This window comes from Meles meles, chromosome 18 (assembly GCF_922984935.1).
Source record: "Meles meles chromosome 18, mMelMel3.1 paternal haplotype, whole genome shotgun sequence".
In the NCBI taxonomy this organism is placed as follows: Eukaryota; Metazoa; Chordata; class Mammalia; order Carnivora; family Mustelidae; genus Meles; species Meles meles.
In genome coordinates, this window is record NC_060083.1 from 11205278 (window position 1) to 11225938 (window position 20661).

The 20661-nt window shown below is 58.8% G+C and overlaps 3 protein-coding genes across 4 annotated transcripts in view; 1 reads left to right on the top strand and 2 right to left on the bottom strand.

Moving 5' to 3' along the window:
- KIAA0753 (KIAA0753 ortholog) overlaps nt 1-17614 on the bottom strand; it is a 42317-nt gene extending 24703 nt beyond the window's left edge. The window contains exons 1-7 of one of the 2 annotated variants that reach the window (XM_045984443.1): nt 17471-17614; nt 12510-12672; nt 8980-9571; nt 6437-6543; nt 5349-5411; nt 4543-4758; nt 2674-2881 (exon numbers count right to left, since the gene is read on the bottom strand). In XM_045984443.1, the coding sequence (XP_045840399.1) occupies nt 2674-2881; nt 4543-4758; nt 5349-5411; nt 6437-6543; nt 8980-9571; nt 12510-12602 (1279 nt within the window). In that variant the 5' untranslated portion in view covers nt 12603-12672; nt 17471-17614. Of the gene's footprint in view, nt 1-2673; nt 2882-4542; nt 4759-5348; nt 5412-6436; nt 6544-8979; nt 9572-12509; nt 12673-13226; nt 13827-17470 lie in introns of those variants that run through there. The other variant, XM_045984444.1, reaches the window with a different exon arrangement.
- LOC123929373 (collagen alpha-2(I) chain) lies at nt 14075-17455 on the bottom strand. Its single transcript, XM_045984949.1, has one exon. It carries the CDS (start codon nt 17435-17437, stop codon nt 14075-14077), a length of 3363 nt encoding a protein of 1120 aa, XP_045840905.1. The 5' UTR covers nt 17438-17455.
- A 192-nt stretch (nt 17615-17806) lies between the features above and the next one.
- On the top strand, nt 17807-19628 carry TXNDC17 (thioredoxin domain containing 17). The gene is made up of 4 exons (XM_045984445.1): nt 17807-18036; nt 18309-18390; nt 18767-18842; nt 19448-19628. The coding sequence occupies exons 1-4, from the start codon at nt 17892-17894 to the stop codon at nt 19514-19516; spliced, it is 372 nt and encodes a 123-aa protein (XP_045840401.1). The 5' UTR covers nt 17807-17891; the 3' UTR covers nt 19517-19628.
- The last annotated feature ends 1033 nt before the right edge of the window (nt 19629-20661 follow it).

Consider the following 20661-nt stretch of genomic DNA (forward strand, 5'->3'; position numbering starts at 1 on the left):
TGGTTTCGGCTCAGGTCTGATCTCAGGGTCCTGGGGTCGAACCCTGCGTCGGGGCTCCGCACTCAGCAAGGTCCGCTTCCCTCCTCCTCTGCACCTACCGCGTATGCCTTCCTGCCGCCTCCAGCCCTCTCAAATCAATCATATCTGAACACAAAACCAGAATGACAGTCTACACACCAAGCAGGGGCTGCACTTACAGAAACTGACAAGTGTGGGCAAGGATGTGTGGCAGCGGCTCCCACACGCTGCTGGTCAGCGTAAAACTGGTGAAACCACTTTGAAAAGAATCTTTGCTATTACGGTGGAACCAGCCGCTACGCGCCGACCGTGACACCCGGGAACACACCCAACACAAACACACGTGTACACGCACCGACACACACAGGAGAAGAGCAGCCTTCTCGGTGTCGTCCAGACCTGGGAAGCCCCGACGGTGAGGACAACGGCGTCATGCTACGCTCCTATGGCAGGACGCAGCCGCGAGCCCCAGCAGGTCACAGCCACACGAACGCAACGCCCACAAAACGCGAGGGGAGAGAGGCCCGTCCCGCAAAAATACCGATCGTGCACCTCCATTCCGACAAAGCTCACGAAGTTCCAGATCCGACAGAAACTGAAGTACAGCAAAAAAATCGGAAGAACAGTGCATTTTGGGGAGAGACGAGGCATGGAGACTGGAGGGGACTTCTTAGTGCTTGGAATGTTGGACTTCTTGACGCAGGTGGCAGCTCTACAGATGTTTGTTTCCTGACAGCAAACGCAGCTGCACACCCACGTTCTGTGCACTCGTCCAACTCTATGTTCTACTTCAACTGAAACAGGAAAATTAGTTCACTGGGTTCATCCACACCGACACCAATGGCCCATTAAAAAATTCAGTATTAAAATCCTGGAGCTACTTTAAAACACTATCAATGTATATCTGTATTGATTTAACTTAAAAAAAGGAAAAAGTAGAGGAAAAGAAAATCTCTTCACAAAGCTGGAAGAAGAAACGGAAGATTATTTCCCCCACTTTGCCCACGGACATGCGCAACCCCAACAGCAAGCATGGCATGGAAACCGCAGCTGTCACCCAGTGTTATTCTGAACTAAATTCTATCCAGTAAAGGAGAAAGAGAAGAATGAAAGGCATAAAAATCACAAAGAGAGAAGCCGAACTTTACTTATTTGTTGGTGATCTTGTGTATCCAGAAAAACACGGAAGAATTAACTAACAATCTCAGTAATTCATCACATCTGAAACATCGAGTATAAGACATGCCCTTATTTATGCACCAACAGCAAATTTTAAAACATGACCAATTACTTGTAAGGTATCATCAACCTAAGACTGCATCCCAATTTCAGGAAAAGTCCCACCGCATCCCTCAGAACCAACAGAACGCAGTGAGGTCACCACCCGGGGTCTGGGAAGCATCCCAGGGCTCTGCCGGAAGGAGCTAGAACCCATTTCAACATGCAGCGAAATGACAATCCCGTTCACAGCAGGAATAAAAACTATAGAATGAAAAAACTGGAAACTAACAAGGAATCCAGGAATTCCTACTAACCCTACGTCAGGGAATTCTCCTTGGCCAGCAACTGTGCCCTTCACCTGCAGGAGCAGACAAAGGGCAGGATGATGTCATCCCCCCAGGCCAGTCCGTGAGCTCAGGGGCCCGTCACCAGCCTCACAGCCTCTGCCCCAGAACCTGACAAGCACCTTCTGCTCTGAAGACACATCGTCGTCAGCCAACTGTGAAGAACGAGGAGGAAGAGTCCCCTGACAGAGGAAAACACGTGAGAACGCGGGCTCCGCGCACCAGGTGCAGGTCTCCATACCAGGAGAGGGACCGCAAACCAAGCGAAAAGCAAGTGACTGAGAGAGACCCGCCACTGCCCACGTAACCCGGAGAGGAGGCCCAGAGCGCAGGAAGAAAGTCTCCACGCCCACGAGCACGCCGCCAGCCCCGGGGTGGAGTGCGCCCGGGAGGGAGCACATGCGCCCAGGAGCACCGATGATCTTCCTCGCTGGAGTCAGGACAGGACAGGACCAACAGGAAGGGACTATTTCCATCCAGACACTGGAAAAGTCTCACAGTTTCACAACATAAAGTGCTTGGAAGGATGTGGGAAACATACTCTGTTGCTCACTGTTCCCAGAACATCCCTGTAGGCCCAGGTTCAAGGCCAGCAGCTCCGGCTCTGGGGACAAGTCATTACCCGCACTAAACACACACACGTCCGTCGCGTGGGTGTCTGTGTGTACACGTGTGCCTATCGTTAAAATCTAAACAAGCACGTGTTTAAAAAGCGGGTTCTCACTTCCTGTTCTTCAGGAATCTCCTTTAGGGGACCCGAGCATGACGATGTGGGAACCTGACATTCCCCACCCTCCTCTATAGGGACCCTCCTCTACGGGAGACCCTTCTACGGGGGGGCCCTCCCTCTATGGGGGAGCCTTCCTCTCTGAGGGTGACGTTTCCTCTACGGAGGGATTCTTCCTCTGCAGGGGGACCCTCCAGCCTCCCACCCAAGGACGCACTCTGGTTGCGACTTGCTTCTCTGGGTTCAAGTGCGTCTGCTGCGGAGCAGGATTTAAGTCCTGGCCTCCCCTGCACGCAGCGTCTGTGTCGGCCAGACGACCTCGAGGAAGCAGACACCACACCGAGAACGTCTCAGGACACATACCAGCCAGGAGCGTCTTCGCCCCTGAAGGCCACCTTGCTTCCTCGGGAAACGTCTCCTTCGCTACGAGGGGTCTCCTCTCGCTCTTGGGCGAAGGACTCTGCCATCCCTCTAAGGCCCCGTGGCCACCAACAGGAAACCTGTTCCGAATTTCCGTGAAACTTTTCTTCTTTTTTGGTGACAGTTTCTTTCCCAGGAGGGATTCCCAAGCCTACAATGAGATAGTCCGTTACCATCTTAGATCATCTCACTGAAGCCTGACTGCCGATCACAAACACGAAAATTGGGCCCCCGGAGACACGCGTCGCTAGCACAGCCATGTCTAGTGGCCAATGGCTGTCGTTTAGCTGGGAAACGCTATTACTGAGGACGTCCGTGTCATTAATAAAAGATTTGTGCATGTTATTTACACATCTAGGTCGCTGAAACCAATAGCACGACGCTAAAGAACAGGACGTCTGAAGGCTCCACACCCCCACGTCAGAAACTAACCACGGTCCACAGAGCCTCCGCCTGTGTGCTTTTTAGACGTCTTAATTCTCAAAATCCCACCCACTCAACCACTCAAATGGCACTTTCGGTGGGCAAAAAACCGCGTGTGACATACATTTTCATAAGCCACGCAGCACGCCCAGGGCCTTGGCTGCCCAGCCCCGCACGGCCCCCGTTCCCACAGGACACAGCCCTCGCTCATCAGCGGGCAGCGACAGCCTGGCTTCCAGCGGGTCCGTGCAGACCGACACTTACTCCGGGGATGGGGAGGCACGAGGACAGCAAGCCCTGGCAACCGCAGCCCGTCAACGGGACCGAGTTCCTTGCATTACTGACAGACAGACATGTATAAGAAGCATCACGTTCAGGTGCTCCTGCTCGGACTCTGGGAATGGGCTTGATAAGTCCTTGAGGTCTTTCCAGGACCATGAGGATGTGCCCATGCTGTCTGTGACAGGCAAGCACCCAGAGCACCAGGTGCCCCACCACACTGTCGTGGGGGGGTCTGGGACCGATGACGTTCCCGGGCTGCGCCCTCCAGGCACTGGTGCCCCCTGCACCCGCCCCCCACACACCGCACCAGCGATGGTCAAGGCAGAGGGGCCACGGGGGCCACCAAGGGCTAGTCAATGCCCAGAAGGCTCCCTCTGGCGCACCTGTCCTCCCGTGTCTCACCAACATGAAGGTCGCCTTTCGTCCATGGACGGATGGGGGTGGAGCTAACTGCGGAGAGGGAGTCGCGGGGAGAGCGTGCGAGGAAAGTGGCAGTGGTGCCTCTCGGACCCTCATCTGTGGCGTGCTGGTGAGAAAGCCTGCGCGGCTGCCAGCTCCGCAGCAGGGCCAGGACGGCACAGAGGAGGGCACCCTGTTCTTGCTGGCTCTGTCCTGACTAGTACCTGCCAGGGGACAGCCAGACATCTCCAGCCATCACACCAGACTGGAGGCTGTGCTCCCTCAGGACTTCAAGCACCTCTTCTTCCCAGAAGCCCGCCGGGACTGCACTCTGGCACTCCCATGCAAGCACTGAGAGAAGACTGCTTTACTGCCCTCCTTTTCCGTGCTAACAGGCTCTCTCTCTCGAGGGGCACAGTCAGGGGACGGAACATTCTGCTGAGTCAGCGGACCTGGGTAAGAACCGACGAGGGTTCTACACCCAAGCCACCCGTTCTCAAACGAGTGAGATACGACGTTACAGACCCAACTCTGAAAGTGATGAAATGAAAACAAAGGACGTCCTGCGTCCTCTGCAGAGCTGGAGTTCCCCAGGCGGCAGTTTCGTCCTGTCTTTCCCTCAGTCCCAGCCAAACCAAGCCACGGTACACGTCACCTCCCTGCTCAGAGACACAGCACTCTGAGCAGAACCCGGAGCCCGCACCGTACCTCAATCTGCCGCAGGATGTCCGCAACCACGTCAGGGACGGAGGGGTCGGCGTGCAGCCTGGCAGAGCAGAGTGAGAGCTGGCGGATGAGGCCGCCCAGCTCCCGACAGCGTGCAGGAACCGGGTGCTCCCCGCGGTCCGTGAGCTGTGTCACCAGCACCTGCAAGGCCCGGATGGCTCCTCGGTGGGCGGCCGCCAGCCGCGACATGGCCCATGACTGGTGAGGGAGGACAGGGGGGCGGGTGAGGCCTCACAACTCCTCCGCGGCGGTCCCATCCGCACCAGCACTTGTGGCCCGTCTTCTTTCCGGATGACCTCGTGCCCTGACACTCGTTCACAATAAGGCAATTACGAAGTGGAAAGGTTTTCTCTGACAAAGAGCTTTTACCTTTCTTTTTTTTTTTTAAGATTTTTATTTTTTTATTTGGCAGACGTGGAGAGAGCGAGCATAAGCTGGGGGAGGGACAGAGGGAGAGGCAGACACCCTGCTGAGCAGGGAGGCCGATGTGGGACTCGATCCCAGGACCCTGGGGCCATGACCCCAGTGGAAGGCAGGAGCTCCCCCGACCGAGTGCCCCAGCACCCCTTACTCTCACACCAGCAGCAACAGAATCTATTTTCAGAGTCCACGCCCTGGAGGGCCACCCCACATGCAGGATATGTACGCGGCTCATGCCCCCCTGGACACGTCTCTGTAAGAGCCGCGCACCCGTTAGTGTGGAGAACCCCCACGCACAGTCCCCCCCGGACGCTGGAAATGCAACTTATCGACAAGCAGTACTCATGGTTGCAGAACCGCGCCAGCACCTTCTTCGTGTGTCTGGTCTTCTGTGGGCTCAGATTATCCAACTCTTCCTGGATCTCCTTCACCTGTTCCGTAAAGGCAGAAAGTGAAGGCTTCAGACCCGTCCGCTGACCTCTCTTGCTCAATTATAACCACTATTTAATTCAAGTCACTTGGAATGAGACAAGGCCCTCCACTCGTGACCCGAAACACAGTCCCCGGCTTCCAGTTCGAGACGGTGAATGGAGCAGTGTTCCCCTCCCGTCCTTGGTCCCAATGTCACAGGAACATCCCAGGAGGGAGTGAAGGTGGGGGCGGCTCTGGGAAGGGGGGAGGCCATGCTGGGGCGCGGGCTGCACTGTGTCCAGAGAGCCCTGACAGGGTCAGGTGCGTGTTCTGGAACGATCGCGGGGGCAGCCGTGTGGCCAAGCCCAGGACAATATGGAATAAAGTCTAACTCAGGTCATTTCCTTCAAATGAAAACATTCGGCTTTTGGTTCAAGCAATAAAGCCGACATGTGACTTAAGTGACAGGAAAGGAGTCAAAGGTGAGTTCGTGAGGAAGGCACCACAGTCAGCACAGACTTGTAGAAGCATTGCAACATAAGCGACGTGAGTATCTGTTCACAAGCCACGAAATGAGACCCTCGGCACACCTCCGCCATCGCCAGGCGAGGAAACAGCCACGTGACCCGCAGTACTCGGCGTCCGGCCCCCCACGGATGGGAGGCAGGTGTGCAAGTGACGAGGCCCCATCCCTCTAACCCCGGGGTGCCAGCCGGGCCCGGGGGCTTCAGGGTCCCCGAGCCACTGTCCACCAGACTCTGCCCAGAAACAGGCGCTGTACCAGCACCGCTTTCCGGAGCACTCACATAGGTTGGCAAGAACCTGTGACCCCAAGAAACCAAAAACCACCTTGAAGGATATCACCCCGCACCTGCCGTACACACATGCGCATGACGGCAGGCAACAGAAGAGGGACAGCAGGGCCACACGTTCAGGAAACTGAGCGTCCGCAGCGCAGTAGAAGTCACACCGGATGCTGCGCTCGTGCTGCTGTGACGCTAGGTGTGGGCTCCCCAGGCCGGCAGCCGCTCCCTCACTCCCCTACCTGCTGCTGCAGGACATACAGCATCCGGGCCGAGCTCACAGCCTGCTCCTGCCTCCTGACGCGGGCGCGCCGCTCCTCATCGGGGTCCAAAGCCGCTTCCGTCCTGTCTGAAAACAGGGTTTCCCCAAATGTGGATTACACGCTACATACAGAAATGCATGAAAACGTCCATATTCCAAGACATCATGAAGTTACAGAGCTCTAGTTCTATTTAAAAAAAAAACAATGGGGCCCCCACCACAAATTCTCCACCAGCCAAGAAGGGAGGAAGGAGCGGGCCAGAGTGGGACGCAGTGGGAAGAGATGCGAGGGCCCAGCTGAGCTCCCGCCGCACGGCATCCGGGAACCAGACCCCCAGGGGACAGCCTCGGCCACTGCCAAGTGCCACCCACTACTCTGAAGTTCTTTCTACTGAGCCCAGACCGGTGATGCTTTCTATTTTTTTCAGAAACCCTTTACTGCCCTATTTACTGTTCAGCAAGATTTCTCCGATACTTTCTTATTTTGAATGCGACAGCGAAACCCTTTCTTAACACGTTAAAATTGCTCAAACGTTCGAAGCCCTGCATGTCTGTCAGGGAGCCCCTCACACATGGTTCGCAGAATGCGCACTCGGAGAAGCTGTTTCTGGGGGACTCAGAGCTGCGCAGGCGCCCATCGCCGAGGCAGTGGTTTTCCAACACATTTATCCCGAAAAGGATCTGATGCAAAATTCCAGGATACAAGTCAGGAAAAGCCGTGTTTTATTAGTGCAAGTGTATTTTATAAATACAAATATTTAACATTTATTCATTAAGAAACCAAATTATGGGGTAAAAAAGAAAAAAAAAAAAAGAAGCCAAATGATGAAAAAATCTTTTTTGGAAAAAGCAACACGCTGAGATCAGGAGTTGTGGGTACAGACACCGTGTCATGGAGCAACAGCCAGACCTGCGTCTCACGTCGGCCGTGCACCGTGGAGATGCAGGTGCCGCACATGTGCGTGAATGTCACGCACGCTGGCTCTGACGGGGCTCTGAGCTGCCGCCTTGCAGGCGGTTCTCGGACAGCCGGTCCACGGAGCCGCCCCCAGGGAGCGCCCCTGTGCACGTCGCAGAGTGGTCCACAGATGGGCCGTGGCAAACTGTGCCCAGCCCACGACAACTAAGCACAGAAATGTACAGTGTGCATGACGCGTTTTTACAGCTACTTGCTGTGGTGACACTTTGGCTACAGTTCAGAAGGCATGGGTTTGGGACAAACTGAAATTTTTAACTAAAAAACAAACGGAGAGTGCCTGGGTGGATGGGCTGGTTTCACCTCCGATTCCTGATTCTGGCTACCGTCATCTCTTCACGGTCCTGGGACCGAGCCCCGTGCTCAGCCAGGAGTCTGCGTGACACCCTCTCCCTCTGCCCCTTCTCTGCCCTCACATGTGCACACACGCTATCTCTAATATAAAGTCTTGAAAGACAGAATAAAATAAGCAAGAAATCACCCAAGCCAGTCCTGCCCCAGAGAGTTTGAGGAACTCGCTGGAAAGGTCTCGGGTCAGGCAACGTCATCAGAGTGGGGGTCCCGGTGGCTCCATCCCCGGGACAGCACAGCTTCCAGCACAGGATGCCACAGGGTGACCGGGCACCCCACACCAAGGAACAGCGTCAGACACGAGCAGCGACACTCCTGTCACCGCCCACGACACTGCACAACACACTCACCAGGAAGACAGGGGACAAAGCGCTTTCTCACCCAGCCATGCTATTTCAGACCTTGTAAACTCTGCAGCAACCCCCTCGCCCGCTCAGCCAGCCGCTCGGAAGCGCGGACACAAGTCCAGGCTCTCCCATGCCACCATACCCTCACTTGCATTCTGCAGTCGTGCTGTTGGGCCACAGCTATCTCGGGAAGGCAGCATAAACTCCCCGTGGCACCTGCATGTGTCTGCAGAGGATCGCCACAGACCCGGGGGGTCCTAGCAGTGGTCCCCAGGGCTGCTCAGCTCCCCACTCCTTGCAGCTGGGAAGCTGGGCTCCTCTCTCCACCCTAATCCAAACCCGCTACCAGGAGGTGGGGAAACACAGGGAAGAGCGCGCTGAGCAACTGTGGGGAACAGTGTGGAGAACCACACACCCACCCTTGTGCTTGGAGGTCAGATGCCCCCCACGCCCTCGGCCCCATCCCAGCTGCAGGCCCATCCAAACGCTGACACCATGCAAACGGCTTTATCTAAGCATGCACACGTGATGCTCGTTTCTGGACAAGTTAAAGATAATTCTCCAGACAGCAGAACACGGCAGGAGGGTCTGCGTTCGGGAGCCATTGGACCCGAGGTTGACAGCAGGTGCCCAACCACAAGGCATCACCAGCTGATGCGGCAGCCTGCAGGATGGGGCAGTGTCAGGCACCTCTGCCTGACGGGGGCCAGGGCAGGACCAACTCCCGGGAGGACAGACTCTGGTCAGACTCATGGGCCACCTGCCTTGTGGGCCCTGCTCGCCGCAGGGAGAGGGTGGACTAACCCAGACGAGCAGGCTGGGCCGCCCGCAGAGTCCGGCTGCTCTCACCTTTCTTCGTGACTTCTTCCATCTTGTGGATGCAAGCGCTCAGCTCCCTCTGGAGCCGCTGCACGTCCAGAAGCTGCTGGTGGCCGGCAAGCTTGGGGCGGGGCTCCAGGCCTGGGTCATGGGTGGGGGGCGAGTGGGGCACGGCCGGGTGGGACAGGGCCGGACGAGGTGCATACAGGAACACCTTGGCACCTGCGCAGGACGTTCCCGCCGTGGATGGCTGGTGGCCGCAAGCACACGTGTCCCAGCTCCCCGGTTCCTTCCTCTGCACGCTGGGCTCGGGGACCTTGTGCGGACGAGAGAGCCGGGGCTCCCTCGCGAGCCGGTGCTGCCTGACGTGCTCCTCTAGCTGCCTGCGCTTCACGTCCCTCTTGGCCAGGTGCACGGCGTAGCTGAGCCGCTCCTCGGAGATGACAGAGAACGAGGCCGAGCCGCTCCCTTCGCCGCCACCGCGCCAGCCCGCATCCTCACAGCCGTACGACTCATGGTATGAATGCTTCAGCTTCTCGATCCGGATGGCGTGCGGGCAGGAGTAGCGCACGGCCAGGGTGTCGGCGTGCTCGGCAGCGCTCCTGCTAAACTGCAGCTGGTTCTTTAAACAAAACACATGAGCGCAAGAGCCCATGAGGAAAGCGCGTCCCACACGCTGTGCGTCTGAGGCCCCGCTTCCGACTCCCCCGCACAATCCTTAGTGCTAAGACGCACTCTCCTGCGGGGACTGGGGCGGCCACTCTCGGACACCCCAGACCTCGTCACATGCCCGTGGTCCCTGCCCACGTCCCCAGGCCACGGTCCCACCCTGCCCCCTCCCAGCAGCACATGGGCTGCTCCTCCGAAAGGCAACCTGCAGAGCTTCCCACAGTGGCCCATGGGTCCCCCCACCCCCCACCCCGTTACCAACCCCATATGGTCTCAAAAGGTCAGGCTCCGGCAGAGACAACGCAGGTGGCATAAGCTCTGCAGACACAGCCTCCGGACGCCCCGCCACACAGGAGCCACTGTCAGACGAGGCCATGCATCTGCTGCCTCCACGACCTTGACCCCGCACCTGAGGGCATCCCGCACCGCAAGGTCCACGTACCCCTTCCCACGCAGGCCTCAGGCTTTGTCCTTTTAACTATAATAGGTACAAGATTGGTTTGGTTTTTCCCTTAGTTTCCAAAGGCTAACATTGTCATTTTTCATGGCGGCTTTTTCCAAAATCCCACAAATGGCCCTTAACCTCTTAAGCACTTAGATGGTTCCAGGTTTCCACTAACAGAAATATGAATTAAAATATTATCTCCACGCATTCAGCTGTTTCCTCATTTTTTTAAAGTTTTGGGGTTTTGCTTTAATTATTTGGCAGACAGAGATCACAAGTAGGCAGAGAGGCAGACAGAGAGAGACTGGAGGAAGCAGGCTCCCCGCCGAGCAGAGAGCCGGATGCAGGGCTCGATCCCAGGATCCTGAGATCATGACCTGAGCCGAAGGTAGCGGTTTAACCCACTGAGCCTCCCAGGCCCCCCTTTTCTCCTCATTTTAAAGAATTTCTTTAGGATGGAATACCCGTTCCAGGATTACAAGTCAAGGACAAGGAGCAAGTTTATGACTGCAGGCCCCACGGCCGGTCAGCAGTCCAAGTCCCTGCCTCCACTGTGAGCCCTTTGCCCCGTGGACGGCCTCCCAAGCCTCGTAATAAAGGGTGTTTGTGCGTCACATGACGAAGGGTCCATTTAAAATGAACCCGCTGTGGTCAGACCTCAGGAAAGTATTTCAGACACAACTTTAAGGCCTCCCTGGAGGTTCTGAGAGAAGAAACAAAGGGTCGTCGTCTAAAGGGCGCAGACTGACGGACAGCCCGTGAGAGGTACAGCCTTGTCTGGACAAAGTCTAACCCGCAGAAGTAAAAATAACCAGAATGACTTGCGGGGGTGGGTGAGAGCCCAAGCTCGCGTGTGCTGATGGGTGCATGCATGTGAGCAAGAGTGCACATGGGATCGTGTGTACATGAGTGCATGTGTGCGGTGTGTGTACATGTGAGCACATGTGTGCCCATGGGTGCCTGTGTACATGAGTGCACGTGTGCACCTGCGTGTATGTGTGAGTGCATGTGTGCCCATGGGTGCCTGTGCACGTGTGAGCACACGGGTGCATATACGTGTAAGTGCACGTGTAGACAGAGACGCGGGGAGACGGAGGGGAAATGTAAAAGGAGGGCTGACACTTGGGGAGTCTGCAAGAAGCGTACCCAGGAATTCCGTGTACCGCTGCTGTAACTTGTCAGTCTCAAACCACATCAATATTCTTGGTAAACTACAATGAGACATTCCTTCACACCCAGCAGACGGGTCCTAATTTAAAAACCCAACCCAGGCTGGCAAAGACGTGGGGCACTCGGTCACTGTCAGTAGGGACGGGAGAGGGCACAGCCCCAGGAAGAAGGTCTGCTGGTTTGTTAAACTAAACACACGCCATCCCACGTCCCGGCAACTTCACTCCCCGGTGTGCCCGAGACTGAAAACACCTTCACAGACAGAGATGCACCAAGAAGCCCCCAGCAGCTGCATCTGCGGGAACCCAAACCAGCAGCCAGAGAACGGCCACAGCTCCTACCGGGAACGCCGCTCGGTGCTGCAGAGCGGCCGCGCCGGCAGAGCTCCAGACGTCATGCCCAAAGCGGCCTGACACACGAGATCCCGTGGCACAGAATTCCATTCACAGAAAGGCCTGGAACAGGCAGAACCCATCTACGGTGGAAAGAATCCCAATGCTAGTGGCCACGGGAGGGTAGGGAGGGGTAGGGAGGGGCGGAGAACTCTGTGGGGAAACAGCAAAGACCCTGCCTGACAGAGGAACGCGCGACACCTCGTATGCATTCGTCAAAACTCAGCAAATGTGACAAGTTGCGTACGTTCTGATGTATTCGTTTCAGATGTGAAGTTTGCATCAGAAGAAAAAGCTGAAATTCTCAGAACGAGCTCCACGAACAAATTCTAGTGTGTGTTGCACACACCGAGGCATGCCGGGTGCCCGTGTCTGCACCCGACTCCCATGTGTACTGGGGCAAGATGGGCTGATGGACAGACTGGAGGGCAGACAAGGTTAGACGTGCAACGAAACAAACACAACGCAATCATCCTGCAACTTGGGCGTTCGCTGAAGAATTCAGCGTTGTTGTGGGAAGATTTTCATATGTTCAGTGTCAGGGGAAAAGCCTTTCTGGGGACAACGGGGTGAAGCAAAGGGAAAATGGGTTATTAGATCATATCAGGGAATGGCTTTTGGTCCATTTTGTTAGGTGTGATACTGGTTAGGCAGGAGAGTTCACTTTTAGGGCTGTTCTAAATTACCGAGTATTCCAGAACACCTAGAAAGGAAGCGCCGTGACACCCGCAGCCACCTCCGGAGCGGGTCTGCAAGCACCCGAGAGAAAACACAACCACTGAATCTCGAAGGTGGTTTAAACAGCGTTCACTGCCCTTTTCTTCCCACTTTTGTTCAAAATGTTTCACGTTAAAAATCCGAAGACAGCAAGGCAAGAGAACTACCTGGGCCTGGAGGGTCCTGGGGTCGCTGCTCCCGCGTAGCTGGACGCAGGCTGCCAGGTGAGCCCCGGCGGCGGCTGGCCTGCCCGGGCCCATCCGGTCAGAGCGTGCGGGACGCTGCTGAGAGCCCAGCCGCTGGCCGGCCCTGCTCTCCCCCGTTCATCACCTACAACGAGAGAAAGCCACTTCAGAGCCGCAGCGCTCCAACACGGGCCAGAGCAGGCCAACGCGGCACCGTGCCCGTGCAACGACATTCCGGAGACACCCGCAGCAGCCTCACGTGTGGCGGCGAGGGCTCCGGGACCCGCACCAAAGCATCTTCCCTTTGGGAATCCTCCTCTCTGAGAGAATACGGGGCACAGTGCTCTAACGACTCGCTGCTGAGCCGCTCCAGGTTTCAGGTCTCAAGGCTCACCCGGAAGGCAGGAGCTGCAGCGCGGTGGGCGAGCACCCTCCTGCAGGCGGCCTTACCCACACGCAGTCGCCGCGCCAGCCCCGAGTGCTAGTTAGACAGCGCCCGCCCGGGCAGCTCCCGGGACCTGCGCAGGACTCGGAGGAAGCCTGCGGGGGGGTCTGCGGAGTGAGCTGGAGGCCCCACCCGCAGCGGGCCAAGACGGGAAGGCGGTCTGGGAGCTGATGTAGGCTGGGCCCCCCACCCCCAGACACCGCGGCACCCCTGCGCTAAGCACAAGCTCGTCCCCGCCTCACACTGTTATTTACCTACGCTGTGGGGTAAGGCCCATCTTCCCGGCTCGACAAGGCTCCCGGAGGGAAGGACCTGTCCTGCTCTTCTCTGGTATTTCCCACGACACTGTGCTTGGAGCATGGCAGACACGTGCCCTCAACACGTGTTGAATTAAGTGGATTTTTCCATAAACTGACTAGTTTTCAATGTACTGAGGTATTTGTTCTGGCAAAGAACCCTATGGTAAATCAATAGGGAAATCCAGGTCTTAAGAAAAAAACCCTAGTTTCAGCTTTTGGATAAACCCGAGGTTCGCAGACAGGATTTGCTTCCAGAGAGACACGTCGGCAGGAACATCAGGGCAGCTGTTCAAGACCCCCTATTCCTAGAGCTGTCGAGATGGGAGGGGCAGGTGAGCGAGGCAACCCCGCTGCTGGCTGACCCCACCACAGTCCAGGGGCTGCAGCCACAGAGTCACGTGGCCCGCAGAGGCGGGAGAGCCTGTCCGCAAGTCTGACGAGGTCGGCCCCTCCCAACTCTCCACTAGGAAACACTAGGTGATGCTGAGTGACGCCACACACGCACATACACAAACACAAAATCCAGGGACACCCACCCCCACACTGACCCCCTGTACAAATGCCCGGGACACCCCCCTCTCTCTGCAACCTGTTCCCTCTCCACCACTCCAGGAAACCTCCCGGTCTGTCACCCGACATCCCCCAGAACATCTCTACGAAGCCTCTCGCCCTGATCCTGAGACACCCCGAAAACCTGTGTCTCGGTCCATAACCCAGGCCAGACCTCCCCCCACCTGTCCCCTCCCAAAGAGCCCAGGACCCCCCCCCCACTTGCTCCCTAACGTACCACTGGAAGGCCCCCCTCAACCGGTCCTCCCCCACAAGGTGCTCTCCCAGAGGGCTCCCCCTCCCCCTAGCTCCAGATGCTCCTCTGGCCTGGCCCCCCCACTCTGCTGCAGGTGAACTCTGAAACGGCTGACGCCTGTTTCCGGCCTTGAAACTAGGGGCGCCCCCACAGCGTCAGGCACTCCCACGGCAGTCCTGGTCCCGGATGCAGAGTACACGCTCTCGTGGTCGGCCTCTCCCCAACCAGGCCTCAGGCAGCTCCACGACCTGGTCCCACAGCCATGGGTGTGAGATACCCCCGCCGCCTGGCTCCCCGGGGCCAGCTCCACATTTCGGCCCCCTGCCTCCTCCCCCAAAGCTCCCTCCATGGACTGTCTCCTCGGCGCTGGGAGGCCTGAGGCAGCTGCAGCTGTTTCTTCTCCCGTACACCCTGTCACCCACACCGCGGCAGGCACGCGTCCCGTCACAGGAACCCCTATAGCTGCGAGCACCCCCAAAGACACAGGCACCCGCACAGCCTCAGCGGCTGGTCCGCTGGGTCTCCTTCTCCACGGGCCTGAGACCCCCTCGGAGCCAGTCGCCCCATCGGCAGCTCCTGCAGCCCTGGCAGTAGTGGGCACGTCCGTCACCAGCCTCTGTCCCCACATACCTGAGAAGTCCCCAGAGCAAGAATCAGCCATCATCGGCCCACAGGCGCCCACAGCCATGGAAGGGCCAGCAGCCATGGGCATCTCAGCAGCCCGTCTCCCTCCCAACAAGCCTGAGGGGCCGCCAGGGCCCAGACTTTCCCCCGTGGACATGGGCATCCTGGCAGTGCTGGGCACCCCCATCCTTGTGGGAGCCCAGGCGTCCGTAGGTCCTCCTGCTGTCTCCCTCTCCCCCCACAGGCCTGCAACACTTCTGGTAGTGGACTCCTCCACGACAGGCCTAGGTGTCCTGGGGGCCATGGGCACCCCACCAGCTGTGGACACCCCTGCAGTCTGCCTCCTTCCCAGCAAGCCAGTCTCCATCCCCAGAGGATCAGACACCCTGGCAGCTGTGAGCATCTCAGCAGTCCCAGGCACCCTGGTACTCGGTCTCCTTCCCCAAAATCTCGGGACACCCCCGGGGCCTGTCTCCTCCCCGAGCCCAGGTGCTTCAGGAGCCCCGACAGCCTGTCTCCTTCCCCACGACCCGGGGAAGGCCACAGAGCCAGCGTCCTCCTGCACAGACCACAGCTCCTCAGGAGCCGCAGGGACCCCTGCTGCCACCGGCGCTGTGGCGCTCTGAACCCTCTCCCACAGGTTCAAGACCTCTCCGGAGCTGCTTTCCTGCCACGCAGGGCCAGACACCCACACCGCGGCAGGCACCCTAGCAGGGCCCCTTCCAGGTCCAGGCATACCCACCACTGGGGGCACCCCTGCCGGGGCACATCTGTGCTTGGGCAAAACCGCGGCCTCAGGCATCCCCTCCAGGTCAGGCCACCCCACAGCCTGTCTCCTGCACAGACAGGAGTCATCGCCACAGCTGGCCTCCTGATCCGCGGGCCCAGGAACCCCTGAAGCTGTAGACACCAGCGCCTCTTGCTTCCCCACAGCCGGCCTCCTCTCCCAGAGGCTCACAACGTTCCCAGAGCCTGTATCCTCCCCAACGACCCCGGGCACTGCATTGGCCAGAGGCACCCCCAGAGCCTGCGGCCTCTCCCATAGGCCAGGGACACCTCCATAGCTCTCCTGTTCTCCCAAGGTTCCTGGTGGTACCACCACAGCCTGGGACACCCCCACAGGCTGCTCGGTCCCCCAGAGACCCGGGACATTCCCAAAGCCTGTCTCTTTCCCCAGAGTCAGAGGTATCCCCATTCCCGGCCCTATACCCCACAGGCCTGGAGCACCCCCAGGGCCTACCTCCTGCTCATCCCGGCCACTCAACTCTACAGTCTGTGCGGCTGTCCATGACCCCGGGTCACCTCCAGACCCAGTGTCTACCCACACACCTTGTCCCCTTTCCCTTAATCCTGGGTCACTCTCACCTCTGGTTTCCTCTTCCATTGCACAAGGCACCCCAACACGCTGTCCAACACCCCATATGCCAGGGACACCCCCAGAGCCCATCCCCTCCACGGTCTGCCTCCTCTGCCACATGCCCAGGGCACCCCCAGAGGCTGCTTCCTCCTCCACGCCTCTGTGTGCCCCCACAGCATCAGGCATCCTCGCAGCCTGTCCCCTTCCCCACAGGCCCGGGGTGTCCCCACAGACCGCCTCTCGGGCCAGTGCCCCCGGCACCTGCACCCGCTGCCCCCCATCCCACAGATCCGGAGCAGCCCCACAGCCCACCACTCTCTGCACAACCTCAGGCCACCCCATGGCTCCAGGCACCTCCAGAGCCTGTCCTCTCCTCAGCAGGTATGGGATAATCCCGGAACTTGTCCCGGGGGCCGCAGGCACATCCTGGGGAAGCAGGCCCATGGCCTGTCCCTGCCCACACGAGCCGGAGGCCATCCCACAAGCTGCCCCTAGCCCCACAGCTGCAGATCCTCCCAGGGCCACCGGGGCCGCCCTGGCCTGTCCTTTCACCCAGGGTCCTGTGAGGCCAGCCGGGCTTGTCTCCACCCAGGAAGGCCGGCCAGGGACACCCCTTTCGAGGGGGCCCTCCCCCGCAGGCACCGGGTGGAGCTCCACCCTGCTTCCCTCTCCGGAGCCGGAGGCTGCCCTCATCGCCCGCACCTTCAGCCACAGCTCCAGGATGCTCTCGTGCCCCGCGGAGCCTGGGCGGCCTTTCCGCTCACAGCCCAGAGGGCTGTCATCAAGCGCGCCCTCCTCCTCCCCCGCCCCGGCGCCGGTCACCCACACTGACCCGACGGGCCCCACCACCTGGGGCTCCCCCACGGCCCCGTCCACCCACACGGCCCCAGGGCCCCCCACCGCCTCGGCTGGGCCCGCAACGCCAGGGGTCCCGCCAGCCCCCGGCTCGTTGGCGCCCGCGGCACGGGCCTCGGCTCTCCTCCCCCGCGGCCGCCGCCAGTCCCGCAGACGGTCCGCGCTCACGCAGCGCGTCTCCCGGGCCGCGGGGGGCGGCCGGCGCCCGGCTCCCCAGCCTCGGGGCGTCCCCGCGGCGCACCTCCTCCCCCACGGCCGCCCGCGCCCCGGCCGGCTGGGCCCCACGCAGCTGCCAGCCGCCCCGCTCATGGCTGCAGCCCCGCGCGCTTCCCCGCCCGCCGCCCAGGCCGCCGCGCACACGCACGCACGCGCTCGCGCTCCGGCCGCCGCGGCCCGACCCCCGCCCGGCCCCCTCCCGGCCCCCCGGGAGCTCCCGCGGCCGCCGCAGAAGCGCGGTGACGAGAACAGCGGCGGGGACGGCTCCAGCTCTCCCGAGTCCCGGGTGCACGGTTGCGGGCGCGGCATCCCAGAACCCCCCCAGCCCCGGCCCGAGCCCACCTGTCCTGGGGTGCGGCGCGGCTACAGGCGGGCGGGGGACCCGCTAGGCCGCGCTTCCGGCCGCTCGCCCGGTCGCCATGGCAACGGCGCAGGGCGGCCTGGGAGCCGTTAGGGCGCCCGAGCCGCTAGGGGTCCTGGGGCTGCGCGGCGGCAGGCTGGGCGGCCGGCGCTCATGGGGCCGCGGCCGGGGCCGGGGCGGCTCGGGCAGAGGCTCGGCGGCCTGCGCAGGGGCGGCGCGGACGGCGCGGACAAGCGAGCGCGAACGGGCGGCGCCGAAGCAGTGTGGCCGCCCGAGGCCCCCGTAGCGCCGCGGAGCCCCGGGCCCCGCCCCGCCGCCGGCCCGGCCGGAAGCAGCCGCGCCCCGCCCCGCACGGGGCTTCGCCCCGCGACCGCGCCCCCAGAGAACCCGGGTGGCGGAGCGATGGCGGGCCGCGAGGAGCTGAGCGTGCGCGGCTTCGAGGAGTTCAGCCGGGCCGTGGAGCGGCACCGCGACAAGACCATCTTCGCCTACTTCACCGGCTCCAAGGACGCGGGCGGGCAGAGCTGGTGCCCCGACTGCGTGCAGGGTGAGGCGGGCTCGCGGGCGGCCACGGGCCCGGCGGGCGCAGGGAAGCGGCGGACGAGGGGGCCCGGCGCGCCTCCGGTTCCCCGCTCGGAGCCCGCGCACCGCGCCAGGCCCCGAGCGCTCGCTTGCACAGGAGAGCGGTGTTCGCTGGGAACGGGGCTCAGGACCGCTCCCTGCCGCCCCGCCTGCCGCCCCCTGCAGCGGACCGGCTCTCGGTGCCGGCTGCCCCCGCGCGGCGCGTCGGGGGTTATCTTGGGTCTTTTCTGTTTCCAGCTGAACCGGTCGTTCGAGAGGGGCTGAAGCACATGAGTGAGGGGTGTGTGTTCATCTACTGCCAAGTGGGAGAGAAGCCCTAGTAAGTGCCGATTCCCTCTTCCCAGACGCGCACTAGACGTGCACAGCTCAGGTGGGAAGGGCCTCGGGACAGAGGTTCTCGGTGTACTCGGGTAAGTCCCGCCGTTAGAAGTGATTAAATACAAATTCTGAGTATTTAGCCAGTGCAGGTGATGCAATGCGTCTGGCCTGGTTTTAGTCCAGAACCTAACTGTCTTTACCTTTATTTTATGTTGTACTCACACTCTTAAGGAAAACTATGTAGACTCACAAAGTCATAGTCAAGGCTCGATAAACGTTTGCAATGAAAGCAATGAGTACTAACAGACTAGACGTAGGAATGTATCGAATATTAAGTAACCTGTGAGAAACCTGATCACCTCTTCTCTTCAAAATAGTTGGAAAGATCCAAATAATGACTTCAGAAAAAATCTGAAAGTGACGGCAGTGCCTACACTACTTAGATACGGAACAGTAAGTGTCTTTCCTTTCATCGTGCTGGGGCCTCAGCTCACCCTCGTTAGAAGAGATCTTGACATTTCATCCCAAATATCACATTGGTGTTCCGAGTGCATTAAAAATACACAAGCTGGCTGTCCGTCCCTATAGCCAACCCCAACAAACTGTTAATAACGCATGTATCTAGGTAGTTGGTCTCTGTCATGGTTTCTGAAAGCCAATCCATCTTAAAACTCTCAAAGCATGGCTCAGGAAAGCCGGTCAACACAGCATTCCTTACAACAACCAGCAGCTGCTTTCCACTTAATCCAGAATTCTGGTCAAAAACAAAGGGCACCTCCTCTAGGTTAGCCATGGCCCTGGGATCCTAAATTAAAGACTTGAGGGGAGGGGAATGGCACCAGACTTGCTGTCTCTCGTTGTAGTCTGCAGAGCCAAGTGATTCATCTTAAGGCAAACAGCTTAAGTATTTCCGAAGACCTGTTACAACTAGTTGGTAGCTTCTGAATGGCATGGCTTCTCTGCTGTAAGACTTGTGTCACTCACGGCAGAAGGCCGCTTGTCCTCTTAATACCATGTTTGTAGCTGTGGCTTAAGATTAGACCGTTCTTCTCTTACAGCCCCAAAAACTGGTGGAATCTGAGTGTCTTCAGGCCAACCTCGTGGAGATGTTGTTCTCCGAAGATTAAGATTTGATGATGGCAGCTGTGTCTTGATGTCCTGATTCGCTCTAGTACGAAGGCAACTGCATACCTGCTTTAAATTCATGTTAGCAATAAAGAAATGATGATGTGAAACAAACTGGTTTCTGTATAAATATAAAGTGCTGTTAGGGACACCTGGGTGGCTCAATTGTTAAGCTTCTGCCTTTGGCTCAGGTCATGATCCCAGTGTCCTAGGATTGAGCCCCACATTGGGCTCCCTGCTCGGCAGGAAGCCTGCTTCTCCCTCTCCCACTCCCCCCTACTTCTGTTCCCTCTCTCGCTGTGTCTCTGTCAAATAAACATAATCTTAAAAAAAAAAAAATGCCACGAACTTTTCTGTTTGCTTGTAGTATGTGGGAATCTTTAAGATACAGGTAAGCTAAGTCTGCAGCGGTGACAGTAACAGCGCGAGGGCATGCATTATTAGAGGGGACAGAAGTATTGAAAAGCCCCTACCAGTGCAGAAAGCAAATTCCAAATCACAAAAGGAGTTCAGATCTTTTATCTTCAATGCCACAAACTGACAAAGAGCGTTCTTCCTATAATATCTTTGGCTTTAGAATGTAGACACTAGCATAACCCGTGGAGGAGAGCAGAGCGCCTCTAATCCAGCCTCTGCCCCCCCGCAGGCAGTGCAGTTCACTGTCTGAACGTGCTTCCCACTCTGGGTGAGGCCAGTGGTAGAGAGCTGTCAGAGCCCCGAGAACTTAGTGGGGGCAGGAGCCCCAGCCCAGGAGTCGGTCACTGATCACCAGTTCCTAGCTGTGTAACAGGAGGCAAGTTTCATAACCAGTCTATACCTCAGTTTCCTCCTTCACAGACAAGGCTGGTTCTGCCAGTGAGATGTAAATAGGACAACGCACAGATCGTAGCCCCTACCACGTAAATGTCAGCGGTGCTGGGTGACTGCACCTGGGTGAGGCTCCTCATCTTTCTTCCGGTCCAAGGTCAAGAGTCCGGTTAGACATTAACCATCCATCTTCCCCGCAGTCACTAGGTCAGGGACCTAGCGATGCCCGGTCCTTGAAGCACCCCCCTTCGCACAGCAAGCAGTTTCATAGGCGAGTCCTTCTGCGGGTCCTGCTCTCCGGCTGAAGGAAATCACAGACTCCCTTGCACTCGTTCTGTAG